This window comes from Neovison vison, chromosome 5 (assembly GCF_020171115.1).
Source record: "Neovison vison isolate M4711 chromosome 5, ASM_NN_V1, whole genome shotgun sequence".
Classification (NCBI taxonomy): Eukaryota; Metazoa; Chordata; class Mammalia; order Carnivora; family Mustelidae; genus Neogale; species Neogale vison.
The window spans coordinates 152608020-152624275 of record NC_058095.1 but is presented as its reverse complement, the minus strand read 5'-3'; the positions used below and the strand labels follow the sequence as shown (position 1 = coordinate 152624275).

Below are 16256 nucleotides of genomic sequence, written 5' to 3'. Positions count from 1 at the left end.
GACAGATGCTGAGCCTAGGTGAAATTAAACCCATTAAACTGACTTCAGAATTAAAAGTTTCTCTTCGTGGCTTCTAAATTTTCAGATTTTTCTGGAAAAAAAAAATTGTATTGCTTTTGCTGGCACAAGATGATGTAAATTAGGCCAAGTTAATGATAGCCAGTTTTTTTTTTAAGTAAATGAATTATAAGCTAATAAAATATTGCTGTTTTTAATATCTACTGATAAGCTTTATTGTTATCTATTTTATATATAGTGGGGTATAAGTATCAGTTTAAAAAAAATGTATCTGTAGCTGGAAGATAGTTTTGTGACCAACACTGAAAACATAATAAGCATAATATAATTTTCATCTACTAATAAAAGAATTCCACAGATAGGTCCCTTTGGGACTATTCTTTTTGGCATTTGAGTTTCTATAAGCTTATAGAACACTTTTCTAGTATTTTTATACACATGTCAGTGTGTGTATGTGTATAGTCTTTAACAATATTTGCTTATTTTTAAAAAATTAAATTTAATATTTTGATAATTTTTAATGTATGTTGTTACCTGGAAACATTCCCTTATTTTAGTTTGATTTTTAGAAGAGGTAGTTTGACTAAACTATTTGAAACTTTCAGAGGATGATGTAATTTCTTCAGTTACTCTCTGGATTATTGCTGATTTTGACAAACCATCTGGGCGAAAACTACTGTTTAATGCATTAAAGTTCATGGTGAGTATTTAGATGTTTATTCTTACTACAAAAATTTTAATTTTTTGTTGATTTTGAGAAAGCCAAATGAAGAAGATGCATTCAATCTTTAGTCCCCTCCCTATGAACATTTTAAATACCTCAGATTGTTGCTAAAGGAACTTAGGAACCCCTCTCAAAATTCCTGTGTTCAAATCTGATCGCCCTTGTGATGGCATTTGGAGGTGGGACCTTGAGGAGGTAAGTAGGTCAGGAGGTGGAGCCCTCGTGAATGGGATTAGCGCCTTTGTAAGGAGAGACCTTAGAGAGCCTTGCTCCTTCTCTTCCCATCATGTGTAGATACAAGGACAAATCAGTAGTCTGCAACCTGGAAAGGGTTTCTCACTAGAACCTGACCAGGCTAGCACACTGATCTCAGGTTTCCCAGTCTCCAGAACTATGGGATATAAGTTTCCGTTCATTTGTTGCCACTTTGTTTATGGTTACTGTGTTGTAGCAGCCAAAACTGACTAAGACTTAGCAGTTATAAATAGGCTATTAAAACAGAGTGAATGGTTCTGGACCCTGACATTACAACGATGACCCCAAATCTGCTTTTTACCAACAAAACCTCATAAGAGCAATTTTTCATCACATTATCAGGCAACACTTTATTTCTCTGATTATTTAAAAAAAAACAAATTTTTTCTCACTGAAGAGTATTTTAAGCCTTAAATCAACCTTCATTTTTTGTTATTAGAGAGTTACAAACCAATATACTTCAACAGGGTACATTTCTATAAAGAGCACCTGGGTGGCTTAGTCGGTTAAGCATCTGACTCTTGATTTCTGCTCAGGTCATGACCTCAGGGTCAGGAGATTGAATCCTGCATGAGGCTCTGCCCTGGGTGTGGAGCCTGCTTCCCTCACCACCACCCCCATTGTCATTCTCTGTAAGAAAAACAAACAAAAATCAGAAAACTCTTTTATAACCTTCTTTATTTCTAAGGGAGCATTGAAGTCTGTCTAAATTAAAAACACCTAAGAAATATAAAGCAAAATATTTAATGAAATTGTTTTGTATTAGCTAAGTATAAATCTGTTGCTGATAACAAATTACCCATAACTTAATGGCTTAAAACAACAAACAGTTTTTTTCCCCATTGTCTGGGGTTTAGGAATTCAGGAGTGACTCAGCTGAGTGAGTACAAAGCATGAGTACAGAGAAGTGGGTATCATTGGTGGCCATCTTGGAGGTGCTCTACCACATCAAAAATAGTTGATACATTTTAAACAAAACATAACATTAGCTAGGAGAATTTTCATGTCATATTAGATAATCTCAGAACACACTGTGACTTCTTTAAGTGGCCTGCAGACCAGCATTTTCCAAAAAGGATATTTGGGATCTAAGGAGTACGTCACTTCTTCCTTCTCAAGAATTTCTGGTAGCATGTTCTTTTAAGGCTGACAGACTGCCTTTTCCCAGTAGTTACAGGGTATATGGCTCTCCCATTATGCACATATTAGTATGTTTAATGGTGTCCCACATATCTCTAAGGACCTATTCATTTTTGTTCATTCTGTCTTATAGATTATAGTCCTATGGATTTATCTTTAAACTCAGTGATTCTTCCTTCTGCCAACTAAAATCTATTGAACCCCTCTGAGTGAATTTTTTATTTCATTTATTGTACTTTTCAACTCCAGAATTTCCATTTGGTTCTTTTTTTTTTTTATAATTTCTATCCCTTCATTATTATTCTCAGTGTAATAACTTGTTATAACCATACTTTCCTTTAATTCTTTAAACATGATTCCCTTTAGTTCTTTGAACATATTTATATGTCTGCTAAGTCCATTATCTAAGGCCCCTCCAAGATCGTTTTTAATGCTTGGTATTTTTCCTTTGCATAAATCATACTGTCCTATTTGACTGCGTGTCTCATAATTTTTTTATTGAAAACCAAACATTTTGGATAATACACAGTAGCACATTAGGACACCAGTAACTCCTCATCCCCACGGTTACCCATTGTTTGTTTGATCATTTGTTTATTTGTTTAGTGATGGGAGGGAACTAACTCTGTTGTCTATTTCCCTCTTATTGTTTATCTCTGATGTTCCTACTTAGACTCTTTTCCTTGTTTTTGTCTTTTATCTTTTTTCCTAGAGACTGCCTCTGAGTCAACAAAAGACAATTATCGCTCAAAGTTGTGCTTAAGTCCCCATAAGTGGTTAGATGTTCACACTTCACTGTTGGATGTGTACTTGACTACTTTTCAGTTCAGGGATTTTATGATTTTGCCCCACATTCATCCAATTTATCTAGAATTCCCTTTCTAGTTACTTCTGAGAAGATTCAACCTTTGGCATGAAGTCTTCCAGACTGCCCAGAATGGATTTAATATTATTTTTAAACCTGCCTTCCTCGGAGTTGCCTTGTCATAGTAGCTTTTTTTCTTTTTTTTTTAAGATTTTATTTATTTATTTGAGAGAGTGAGAGAGATAGATCATGAACAGAGGGGAACTGTAGAGGGAGAACGCGGCTCCCCACTGAGCAGGGAGCCCAATGCTGGACTCGATCCCAGGACCCCGGGATCATTACCTGAGCCGAAGGGAGACACTTAACAACTTAGGCACCCGGGTGCCCTCCGAAGAGCTCTTTATGCAGCAGTGTTTATTCAGGGAACACCTTCAAATGTGTGCCATGCCCAGTTCTCATTTTCCTAAGTGAGGCCAGTGTAGAATATATGCAGTTTCACAAAACCTCAGGGATCAGTGTAATCCCAGGACAGGTCTTTTCATCTATTTCTTTCTCTGGTTCTCGCTGTTAGACCTCTGGCTGCTCTATCATTTCACCTAACATTTTCTTGCCTGGAGGACCCTATGAAAACAGGCTCCAGATGGAATTTCACCCACAGGCTATAATTTGCTGACTCCTGATCTTGTTTATTAACTAAATTATCTGTGGTATAATTTTGGAGTTTTATTCTTTCCAGTATTATATCTTGAGCCTCTGTCATTTTCAATTCATTGTAGCCAACTTGTTTCTAACTGCTACCTTTATCTTACTGGGGCCTCTCCTTAAGGCTCTCTGGGGCCGTTTTTTGGAGGCCATGTTTTCTTTTCAAAAACTACACAAAGTTCAACGGACTGATGTAATGAACACTTATATATCCAACACCTAGATTCTATAATTGTTAACATCTTGCTATATTTGATTTATCTAATTATCTGTTTGTAGGGGAGGAAGGGCAAGAATGGTCTAGATCATTATAAAGTAAGTTGTAAAAATCAGCATATATCATCCCTTAATACTTCAACATGCATTTTCCAAAAATTAGGATATTCTTCTACATAACTGCAATAGCGCCTCACATTGTTAGTACTAAGTCTTCATTAAATCCTTCCAACAAAGATATCTTCTTTTTTCAAAGCAGGATCCAAACATGCTTCCCACAGTGCATTTCATTGTTAAATTTCATTAGTCTCTTTTGTTGTAGAACAGTCACATCCACATTTTGTCTGGCGACTTTTTAAAGAGACCAAGCTAGTTGCTTTATAGAAAAATCCCACTTTCTGAATTTCACTGATTTTTTTTCTTGTAGTATTTTTAACTTTTCTCTAGCCCTCATATCTCCTCTGTACTGGAAGTTAGGTCTGAAGCTTAGTTAGATTCAGCTTCAGCATGTTCTGGCAAGAAGACTTCATGGCTAACGCTGTATTCTTCTTGCTCTGTTTGTAGAATACCAACAGGAAAAAAAATTCATGACCAGCATCAGTAGAATAGATAAAATAGAGTATATTCATACTGTGGAATTCTCTACAATCCTACAGAATCCTGTGGAATTCCGTACAAAACAGCCACACAAAACAATGTTGGCAGATCTCACATTTTGTAAAAAATTCTGTACAAATTCTGTACAAAACAGCCACACAAAACAGTGTTGGCAAATCTCACAACCAATATGTTAAGTGCAAACAGAGCAGGAGAGAATACATACTGTAGGGTTAGATGTATATGAAGTTGAAAACAGCTTAAATGTTTAACGATGATACTTAGGGGACGAACCAGAAAACAGCAAGATTGATACAACCAATACATAACAGGGTAGTGGTTGTTTCTAGAAAAGTGGGAGGGTATAGTGACAGGCAGGGTGTAAGAGAGATGACTCTGGGTTGCTGATGTGGCTGTTTCGCCACCTGGGTTATAGTTTTATGGGCTAATTTCATTAAGTTTTGCACTTCTGTTTTGTGTATTGTTTTATATGTGTCATTTCACACACAAAAAGAGGGTAAACAAAGTTGCATTCTAAAACACTTTGTACTAAGAGGTGAAGCACTTCAAGTTACTACAATGGCTGCTTGTAGGCTGTGTCAGTAGGTGCACGTTCAGTACAGTTCACCCCGAAAGATGCTGTGTGGTACACTGAACAGATTTGATGGGAAAGAAAACAGTTCAGCTATACAAAGACATGCGAAATCTGATCTTTTTCACCTATAAATGTGTTTTGCAGAAAACAAGTCTTCACAGTCGGTTGGGGGTTATTTATAATCCTACTTCAAAAATAAATGAAGAGAACACAGCTATTTCTAGAGGAGTTTTGGCAGCTTTTCTTACACAGAAAAACAGCTTTTTGAGAAACTTTCTCAGGAAACTGGCAAAGGAAGAAACTGCTACAGCTATTTACTCTGGAGAAAAAATTAAAACATTCCTTACTGAGGTCAGTACCTATTTGTTTGGAATAATAAGTATCTGTTGTGTATTTAGAAAGTATAAGCCAGTGTTACCATGTTACTGAAAAACATCAATAAATAAGTATAATCAACTGGGCTTAATAAACATTCCTTCAAATGAGAAAAGATAAATATTAAATGATATGCTTCGCATCAAGGCATTTAGCAAACCAAATATTTCTACTACTACTTTGTGATCCTTGAAGTTGATGGCATTCTGGTTAGAACACGGACTTAAATGAAGAAATGGGAGTTAAAGGATCATATAAATAATACTCAGGTATTTCCCTGAAGGGATCCAGTATGAGGGACATTATAAAGATGGAAAATGATCCTCAAAAAGGAAGATTCATTAATCCTTTCAAAACTGTTTTCTGATTGTCTGCCAGACAGTGGAGATGCACTTGTGAACAAAGCAGGTATATTCAGTCCCTGCTTATGTGAAGCTTACATGGCAGTAGGAGAGACAGACAGACTGAATAGTACTGGAACAATATAAAGAAAGAAGAGGGTAGATGGTTTGAGGGATGCTCTTTTAGCTGGAGTGGTCAGGGAAGGCATCTCTAAAGAGTTAACGTTTAAGCAGAGGTCTGAAGTGAGAAACCAAGCCATGGAAAATCTGCAGGAAGAATGTACCAGATTAAGGAACACAGTAAGTCTAAAGGACTGCCACAGAGGTCAGCTTTCCAGGTTTGAGGTATGGGTAGAAGATCTTATGAGCAAAATAGGAACAGTGATGTGGAGAGTACAAGGAGATGAGGTCGGGAACAGAACCCAGATATTTCAAGCACCTGTAGGACATGGTAAAGGCCTGAAGTCTTTACTGAGTATAATGGAAACCACTGAGGAATCTTGAAGTGAGTAATCTTTAAAAAGATGACTCTGAATGCCATGTGAAGATTTGGTAGTAGGCAGACAAGAATGGAAATGGGATGAACAGTTAGAATGCTATTGCAATAATCGAGCCAAGAAATAATGGTGTCTTGGACTAGGTGGTGGTGGTAGAGATAGTGAGGTGGTTGGCACATATATTGTTACAACTCGAGTCAACAGGATTAGCTGATCAGTTGTATATGACATAAAAGGTAGTACCCTTCCATTTTAGCTTGAGTGGCTTGAATTGATGGTGGTATCTTTTTTTGAGATGGGAAATCTAGATGAGAGTTGGACACATAAGGGATCAAAAATTAAGTCTGAACATGTTGGAAGTTCCTGTTGGACATTCGAGTGGAGATGTTGGATTGACAGTTGAGTTAATGAGTATAGAAATCAATTCAGGGTTGTTGGGGTATTTTTAGAGTCAGACACTTTTGAGAGTTACCAACATTATACACAATGTAAAGCCAAGAAACTGGATGAGATACCTCAGGAGTAAGTTGGATGAGAGAAGAGAGGCTGAAAACAGAGCCCTGGAACATTCCAACATATAGAAGTGTGCAAGAAAAGGATGATCCAGGCAAGGAGACAGATGGAGCAGCCAACAAGTTAGGAACATAACCAGGCAAGTATGGTATCCTGAAAGTCAGCTGGAGAAAATAATTCAAGGAGGAATGATCAACTATGCCAGATGTTCCTGAAATAGGCTTCATAACTGACCATTTACTTATTAAGGTGGTCATTGATGAGAATTGTTTCAGTGGAGTAATAGGTATAAAAGCAGATTGAAAAGAGAATGGGAAATCAGGAAATGAATGTAAGTTGCCCTTTAAAAAAAAAAAACTTTATTTTTTCATGAACAGAGAAATATTTGTATCTAGAACAGGACTTGAGGTCAAGGGTTTCTAAACTGGGGAGATGTCACTGTTTTATATGGACACAGTCCGTCCAAACAATGAGAAAGGATGGTACAGAGAGAGGGGACCAGAGTTAAGAGCAAAGTTCTTGAGTAGATGAGAGGTGCCAGGATCCAGTGGACAAGTGTAACTGTTGGTCTTAAGAAATGTTCAGAGTGCCTGGGTGGCTCAGTCAGTTGGACATCTGGTTCTTGGTTTCAGCTCAGGTCGTGATCTCAGGGTCCTGGGATCAAGCCCCATGTCGGGCTCCACCCTCAGCATGGGGTCTGCTTCAAACTCTCTCACCCATTCCCTCTGCCCCTCCTCCCCGTGTTCTCTCTCTCTGTCTCTCTGAAATTAAAAAAAAAAAGAAATAGAAAAGGAACTGTTTGTTTCTTTTAACCAGAAGGAAGGCAGAATGTATGGGCACAGTCTTAGAAGGGTAGATTTATTTGGTGGCAGCAGGATGAAGTACTTCTAATTATATTCATTTTCAGAAGAAATTCCGGTCATTGCCAAGTGTAAGAGTAAGAGTAGGTATTATTAGGGGTTGGAGGAAAGAGAAGAAAATGCCACATATTTCTCTATAATTCTGAGAGTAAGCAAGTGAATTTAATACATTAGCATGAGAAGGTTTCTTAGGGTCCCCTTGATGTTAATGACCCTAAATTGAAAGTGAGAATAGTATTAGTTGCATGTTTTTCTCTAGCTGTATCAACAGTTTGGTTCTAGTTGCAGGGGAAGCAGAGTTGTGTTCAAACAGAGCTGGGGATTTGCCAGGTGAATATGAATTCAGGGAGGCATTCAAGGGAGCTAAGCATGGAAGGTTTTTGTTGTGGTAAAGGACTTTGGGGTGTAACTCAGGGGGAAAATTACAGCAGGTATGATGGGCAGTAAATAAATGGTAGGGGGTGAGGACTGAAGGGGTTGAATAATGGTCTGATGACACCAGGTTGCATGAACTGGAAGTTCTGGAGCTTGTGGTCAGAGATGGGATGATTGAGATGGAGATTTTGGAAGAAAGCAGGATCTAAGACTGCACTGACCACTACTGTATCCACTAAACTGAATGTGGCTCTTTAAGACTTACATGAAATTTAAGTTAAAATTTAAATTCCGGCACATGTGGTGGTGAGCACTGGGTGTTATATGCAACTAATGAATCCTTGAGCGCTATATCAAAAACAAATGGTGTGCTGCATGCTGGCTAATTGAACACAATAAAACATTTTAAAAAATGAAATTAAAAATAAATCAGTAAATAATTTAAGTTCTGTGCACCAGTCATACTAGCCACGTGTTAAGTGCTCATTGAGTGCAGTGAAACATTCCTACCATCGTGGGAACAATGAACCTGTTAGAAATTCAGAATTTAAGGCCCTACCCTGGATCTTCTGAAACAGGAGCTACATTTTAATAAGACACCAGGTGATGGAACATTAAAATTTCATAAGTACTGATATGGAGAAGTGTGCCTTAGTGTGCAGATGTGAAGAACCTGTTCGTGGTTTATTTTCTGTGAATGTCCATATATTTTTTGACTCTAACCAAGGATTACTTGTGTATTTCAGAAATAAAATGCATTATTACTAAATTAGTTTTTTGAGATTGGTAGAATGAGGTGAGATAGGGCATTTCTATTTTAAACCATTGTTTTTACCAAGTTTTCCAAATGGGGGTACTGAGTTCAGAATTTAATAAACATTTGTTTCATTTCTTTAATGTTTAATTTTGTTTCTGTTGATGCCTCCCAGCCCATTACTAATCAGTAATCCACCTGAAATTTTCTAAGAATGAATGGCATATATCTGTTCATAACAAGATTTACAAATATGGTAACTGACTTGGCAAAGAAATATTCTTTTTTTAATGTTGCCAAAGAAAATAGTTCTTTTTAAAAGCATAATTTAGAATAATTTCAAACCTTGCATTAATATAAAGCAGGCTTTAAGAAAGTGATTTAATATATATTTCTCTTGCTAATTTCATCCTTCTTAATTTATGCTTTAGGGGATGGATAAGAATGCTTTTGAGAAGAAATATAACACTGTTGGAGTGAATATTTTCCAAACTCATCAGCTGTTCTGTCAAGACGTACTTCAGTTGCGTCCTGGAGAACTAGGTATTGTCAGCAATGGGAAAGTAAGTAGAAAAAGCAGTTGCTCACTTTTCTCATGGACCCGTGCTAGAGGGGTTTCAGATGTGTCTGTTTCACGACATACCTGCTACAGCACTTGCGGAGGTCGAGACTCCTAAGCCAGACACAGCGCATAAGTCTGAGCACGAATGACAGGGTGTGCTACTGGTTTCCTCACCCAGCTCCCCTGACGACCGCGCTGAAGGTGGTGGGTTACCCTGTCTCAGGGCGAGAGCTTTTATTTGGCTGTGTTACACGTATTAGAACCAACAACTTCATATCCACTACGGCACCGTGACTGAGAACCACTGTTGCAGTGGGTGTGGAAAGTACCTTGTGACACTTTTTTCTTACCGCTTTTCTCTACAATTGACTAACTTCTGAGAAAGTGTTGGATTGTTATTTTGGAGGTAAAACATAAAGTTATTAATGTAATCATTAAAATCTATAAGGAAAACCACTCTTACTCTTCCACTCCTAATAAAATTTATTATTAATAGTTTATTGTTTCACCTTCTAACCCTTTTTTCTACTCTACATAGCCATGTCTGGTTTATAAAAATACAGAGTTGTAATCCCATTTTATATATATGTATGTATAAAATTTTATATCACTTTTTTTCTTACTATATCAGAAACATTTTTCTGGTTACAGAATCTTTATAGAACTACAGAATTCATGATGATATCTACTTATTTTTTGAGTATGAGAATCTGGTTTTATTTCTCAGGAATGATTTAAGTTTTAAAAAATTGAATCTGGTGCTTAGATTTATTAAGATTTCAACTAATGCAATGTGTTTGACATATCTTTGCTTAAACTACCAAATTATATATACCTAAATTGACTTCCAAGCTGTATATAATAGACTCTTAACATTTTCTTTGTTTTCTGCGTTATTTGAGAGAGAGAATACATGCATGAGCAGGGGGAGGGGCAGAGGGAGAGGGAGAAGTAGACTCCCTGCTGAGCAGGAAGCCCTACGAGAAGATGAGCTCAGTCTCAGGACCCTGGGATCATGCATGACCTGAGCTGAAGGTAGACACTTAACTGACTGAGCCACCCAAGCGCCCCTGTTTTCTACATTTCACCAATGTTTTATTACCATATCATTTTCCCTTGAAATTATGTTTATTTGTTCTTTTTTTTTCAATTTTTAAAGATTTTTATTTATTTATTTGATAGAGACACAGCAAGAGAGGAAACACAAGCAGGGGAGTGGGAAAGGGAGAAGAGGCTTCCAGCAGACCAGGTAGCCTGATGTGGGCTCTATCCCAGGATCCCAGGATCATGACCTGAGCGAAGGCAGATGCTTAATGATGGAGCCACCCAGGTCCCCTGCTTATTCACTCTTACTTGAATCTTTAAGTAGTAGGAATTGGAGAATAGTGAGGGACTCATTTGCAAACATTCACAGATCAATATATCTGCTTCAGTGTAGCAGCGTTCAAGCTAATTGCATTTGCTTCTAAAGGTTCATCTTTGTACAGTGCTGCTTTACAAATCAGTGATGACAGCTGTCATGTGTTGTTACAGTAATACAAAGTATTCGTGAATTTGATAGTGAGGTATGTGGAATCACAGAAATTGATTTTTTTTTTACCGGTTGCTCTATGAAGAAATGTAGTTTTTTATTTATTTTTTTATTCATTTATTTTTAAATTTTTTAAAGATTTTATTTATGTATTTGACAGTGAGAGAGAGAGAGAGAGAAGCACTTAAGTAGGGAGAGTGGCAGGCAGAGGGAGAAGCAGGCTCCCAACTGAGCAGGGAGCCTGATGTGGGGCTTGACCCCAGTACCCTGGGATTGTGACCTTGGCCAGAGGCAGCCACTTTATTGAGCCACCCACGTGCCCTGAAATATAGCTTTTTAGAACGGTTTTACAGTATGTGGCTATCTTTGGCTCTCTGGCATTTTAAGGGATAAAGAGGAAAAAATTATACCCGATGTATCTGATACCTTGCCTTTTGGTAATACATTATGAAAAAGCTCCCCTGTGTTTTCTTTGTCATTGTTTAATGCAATCCACAAGTTGTTATCAATGTTAGTGATAACAAATGTTAGTGATAGTTATGTTTATTTTTCCTAGAATAACGGTTTCTCCTCATTGTCCTTGAAATTTACAAAAGTAATCAGATCCTAGGGGTACCTGGGCATTGACTCAGTCGGGTAAGCCTCCAACTCTTGGTTTCAGCTCAGGTCATGATCTCAGGGTCATGAGACTGAGCCCCATGTCAGGTTCTGCACTCAGCATAGGGTCCGCTTGAGATTCTCATTCTCCCTCTCTCTTTCTCCAAATAAAAGCTTAAAAAAATTTATTCAGATCCTAATTTTGCACCAGCTGTGAAATAAACATCCTTCTAGGTTCTGAGAGTATAGTCATGAACAAACATGTTTTCGTGAAGCTTACATTTTGGTGGGCAGCAACAGAGAACAAGTAAGATTTTTATTGATAAGGTGTCATTTGGAGAGAACCAGAGGAGGTGAGGGAGCAAGCCATGTGGAATATCTGGAAGAAGAATGTTCTAGATAGAGGGAACATTGAGGACAAAGTTCCCGAGGTGAGATGATTGCTGTGTTTTCTGGGAATCGCAGGTACAAAGAGAGTAGTCAGAAGAGAAGCTGAGCGAAGTAGCTGCCATACCAGACGCTGTAGGTTTTATAGACCGTGTAAGGACTCCTGCTTTAGGCTGGGTGATGGGTCGTGAAGCTCAGGGTTCTGGGCAGAGGACTGACATGATCCAACTCATGTTTCATCTGGATCTCTAGTGGCTGTTCTCTTGAGAATAAGCTGTAGGGGGTAAGGAAGCTAGCGGGGAGCCATTTCAGTAGTCCCGGCGAGAGCTGCTGGTGGCTTGGACCAGAATGTCTCTGGTGGAGGTAGTGAGGAGTGGCTGTGGGATGTATTTTGGAGAAAGAGTGAACAGGAATTGCTGACAGACTTGATGTGGGATGTGAGAGAACTGTGCAACCGGCAGAGTGGGCTTGCCATGTAATCAAGGCGAGGAAGTCTGCAGACAGCGTGGGGTTGTTGAGGAGGAGTGGAAGGGGAAGGCGTTCATTCTGCACAGAGGAGGAGTCACCAGTCCGTTCTGGACGTCCGCCGGCGCTTGTTGGGTTGGCAGTTGAACGTAGGAGTCGAATGCAGGGGAGAGGTTGGAGCTGGAGATAGATGTTAAGTCAAATTACTTTGACTTGTGTGTTGCTTCATAGGAAATTATACTTTTATTTATGGAAGTCTGTTTCAAATTGAAAAGTATATCTGAAAAGCAGTACTGTGGTTTATGAGCTGTCATGTAATACTTAGCTTATTACTCTGTCTCCGAGTAATGCTTAAAAAGCAGAATAATCACAACATTTGTAGCAGATAGTTACAACTCTGAACCAGATAGTTCAAGGATTGAAATATGACACTTTAGAATCAGTTTTAATTCTGAACCTGTCCAAATGTTTGTTAGAATTGGAACATACTCAAAGCCAAATTGTTTAATGTAATGATTAAAACTGGGGGGAGGGGTGGGCAGCAATCATCTTGTACTTTTTTTACTATATGCTCAAGAATTAAAAATTTCTATCTTTTTAGTAGTCAATAAAGTGCTAAATAACACTGTTATTATAATTATAATGAGTTTACTATTATTAACCTACATGATTACAAATTGGTGAAAGACAAGGGGTAGCAGAGAGCAGAGAAACAAGCAAGAGCTTTTTCTTAGCCAAACAAATCTGGATTCAGATTCCATTTGCACCATTAATTGTATGACCTCTATGAGACTTGGTTTGGAAATGTCATTTGGACAGAGGGAATGATGATAGTCTATTTTACAGAGTCATCAGAGATTAAATATACTTTTAAACCTAAAGCACATAAAGCAGCCACAGATAGTAAATTTTCAATAAATAGTAATTCCTGTTTTCTCTTTAAATATTTGAAAGCTGTCATAAGAAATAGTGGACACATTTGTAGTCTCCATTTGCATTACACTTGATGAGAGTCAGAAGAGAATCAAGGCCAGTTGCTGAGACCTCCATGAGTGTAGAGAGAATTTTAGCTCAGTATATGGTTGAGTACTCTGAGTTTGCTAAAATATTAATGAGCTGTCAGAGGTGGTAATGCATTTCTATTACAACAGTTACTCTCTATACCTGAAAAATCACATTTCCAAAGTGTTGTAAAGAAGATGGATAGGTTGAGGCGCCTGGGTGGTTCAGTGGGTTAAGCCTTTGCCTTTGGCTCAGGTCATGGTCTCAGGGTCCTGGGATTGAGCCCCACATCATGCACTCTGCTCAGAAGGGAGCCTGCTCCCCCCCCCCGCCGCCTCTCTGCCTATTTGTGATCCCTCTCTCTCTCTCTGTCAAATAAATAAAATCTTTTAAAAAACAAAAAGAAGAAGAAGAAGATGGATAGGTTGGATAGGCACCAAATGGGTTGTATTATGTCTTTACAGGACTTTCAAGTTCAGTGTTCCTTTTTTCCCAGCTTGGACATTATGTGAATTTTATACCATTTAAGTTACCTTATTCCACAAATATTATGTTCAACTTTAAGTAGAAGAATTAAGACACAAAAGAATCGTGTTTCTCCCAGCTATTTCATACTGAACTTATATCGGTGAAATAGAGTCAGTTCTCTGGTGGATTTTAATCAGTGAAGATAGCTGATCTAATTAACCCCTTAAACTAATTTGAGAGATTCCCTTTTTCTAAGTTATTAACAAAAGTGCTGTAATCACTAGAGGTGATATAGATAAAATCCAGCTCTTTTCCAGGCCTTTCCTAGTCATAGTCCATAAAATACAACATCGAAAGTGCTTTCAAAGTTATCTTAAAAGGGGTACCAAATCCTAAGGCAATGAAATGTTTATATGAGTACTTTTAGTTTTATAGTACCTGTTTTTTTGCATTTTTAAGAGCCCGTTTTTTATGTTTAAAGTGAAACATGGTATTTGTCTAACTGGAATGCTGACATCCCAACTCATCTCATCTGTGATATGAGCAAATGAAGAGAGAGTCAAGAACTTTATCAATTTTTAGAAAATATTAATTGCAGAAGCAGATGAAGGGGAAGTGAGAAAGTCTGCTACAACCATTTTATTCTGGTCTTTTAACCAAGGGGGAAAAAATGCTCTGGACAACATGCCTTCCAGTTGTTTGTCCTTAAGTGTAGTTGTCTAGTGCCTAAGACTGTGTCAGGCTGACCTTCTACGCTGGGGCTTGCGTTCATGATTCGCTGACGACCGCCCAACTAGTTCCCTCAGGGAATGCTAATGGTAGTTGAATTGGTGGTCGTGGTGATGGAATAGCCATCCTACACAATTAGGTACACGGCAGTTGGACACCTTGCCCCTCTAGAGTTACTAGTTTAAAGCTGAGCTGCATGACCTTGCTGGGCTTCAAACTGCTGTACAGCATCAGTTCAACGAGGATGGGTTGGTATATTTAAGTAATTATGTGATTTGCTGTTTTTTGCTCTTTTATGCCTTGCTTATGTACTAATTTATATCAACACAGTGTAGACCACAATTTATAGGTGAATAGAAAAGCAAATTGAAAATAGAAGATTTATAAAATATAGACACTTGCTTTCAAAATTTATCTTAGGATGGAAAGCCTTTGGTGTTTGGAAGTATTATGTTTCAAATTGAAACTTCCGAATGGAAATAATTTACTCCTTTTTTATTTTGTCAGTTTGATTTTGGTGTTTATGCAAATGTTATTTGTAATACCAGAGTAAGAAACATTTTTCTCTTCTTTGTTTCCCAGTAGATTTAGTAAATTGTGGAAGTGATAGCCACCATCTGTTTAATCTGTAATCAGTTTTTGCTTAAATATCTATCTCATGAGAAAATATTTGTCCCAAACTGGTATCTTCTAGAAGATAGACAATGATAAAACTCCTTTCATTTTAAGTTCTCAGGACCTTTAGATGAAAATTTCTATACAGAAGATTTTTACTTCTTGGAAAAAATAACATTTACTAATTTAGTAGAGAAAATTAAAGGCGTTGTTGAAAATATGGAAATCAGCTCAAAGAAGTAAGTATTTAAAATCATAAGAGCAATTCATTTTGGGGGAGTGCTATTTTGCATCTTATTTATTCTCTTTAAGATTAGAAAGTGTTTCAGATATGTACATAAGCTGTAATGAGAGGTATGTGGAGAATATTGAAAAAACAAAAAGCATCCATATACTCCCCACCACCAAACCGTAGATGACAATAGTTTGTTTTGTTTGCTCTGAATCTTACTGTCCTCTTTGCTTCTCAGCCCCCCAGCCCATCTCCATCCTTCCTGAGAGGTAACCATTTTCCAAGTGTTGTGTGCGTGATCCCAGGTTTCCGTTCATGCTTTTGCTTCTTCCGTGGATGTCCATGGTCAGTGTTGATGTGTTGAATGCCCTGCACCTTCGGCTGGAGCTTTACTCCGTTCACGCACGTAGAGCTAGTTTCTGCATTTCACTTCCTTCTTAGTGTTTCATTTAATGCATATACTATAGTTCATTTATACAGTTAACTTGGCTGTAGTTTTTTACTGGGTCAGCAACGCCGTAAGGAACGCACTGTAAGTGTCCGCTTGCGCCGCGTGAGTTTCTCTAGAGCACCGCAGTGTTGCTCTAGAGAACAGGAGTGTTGCATTTGGGTTGGAGGGTCTGTGCATCCTCTGCTTCTCCGCATACTCTTAGTAGTTGCAGCAGTTAACGCTCCCACTGGAAACGCGAGAGCTCGTTCCCCAGTTCTTACCAATACTTGGTGCTACCCCACTTGTTAATTTTTTCTATCTTGTGGATATGAAATTGTGTCTTTTTTTAATTTGCATTTCTTTGACTTTAAGTAAAGTTGAGTGTCTTTTCATACGTTTATTTTCACACCTGTTTACTTTTCTGTAAAAAACCCACACATGTGTTGCTTAGCTCTCTGTCGGGTTATTTTC

The 16256-nt window shown here is 37.9% G+C and overlaps 1 protein-coding gene across 2 annotated transcripts in view; it reads left to right on the top strand.

Annotated features, from left to right (window-relative positions):
• The window catches only part of UGGT2 (UDP-glucose glycoprotein glucosyltransferase 2), a 197357-nt gene that overhangs the window by 122335 nt on the left and 58766 nt on the right, over positions 1-16256 (top strand). For both annotated transcript variants that reach the window (XM_044249974.1, XM_044249975.1), the window contains exons 20-23: positions 624-718; positions 5197-5403; positions 9199-9330; positions 15238-15362. In XM_044249974.1, coding sequence (XP_044105909.1) covers positions 624-718; positions 5197-5403; positions 9199-9330; positions 15238-15362 — 559 coding nt within the window. The remainder of the gene's footprint in view (positions 1-623; positions 719-5196; positions 5404-9198; positions 9331-15237; positions 15363-16256) is intronic.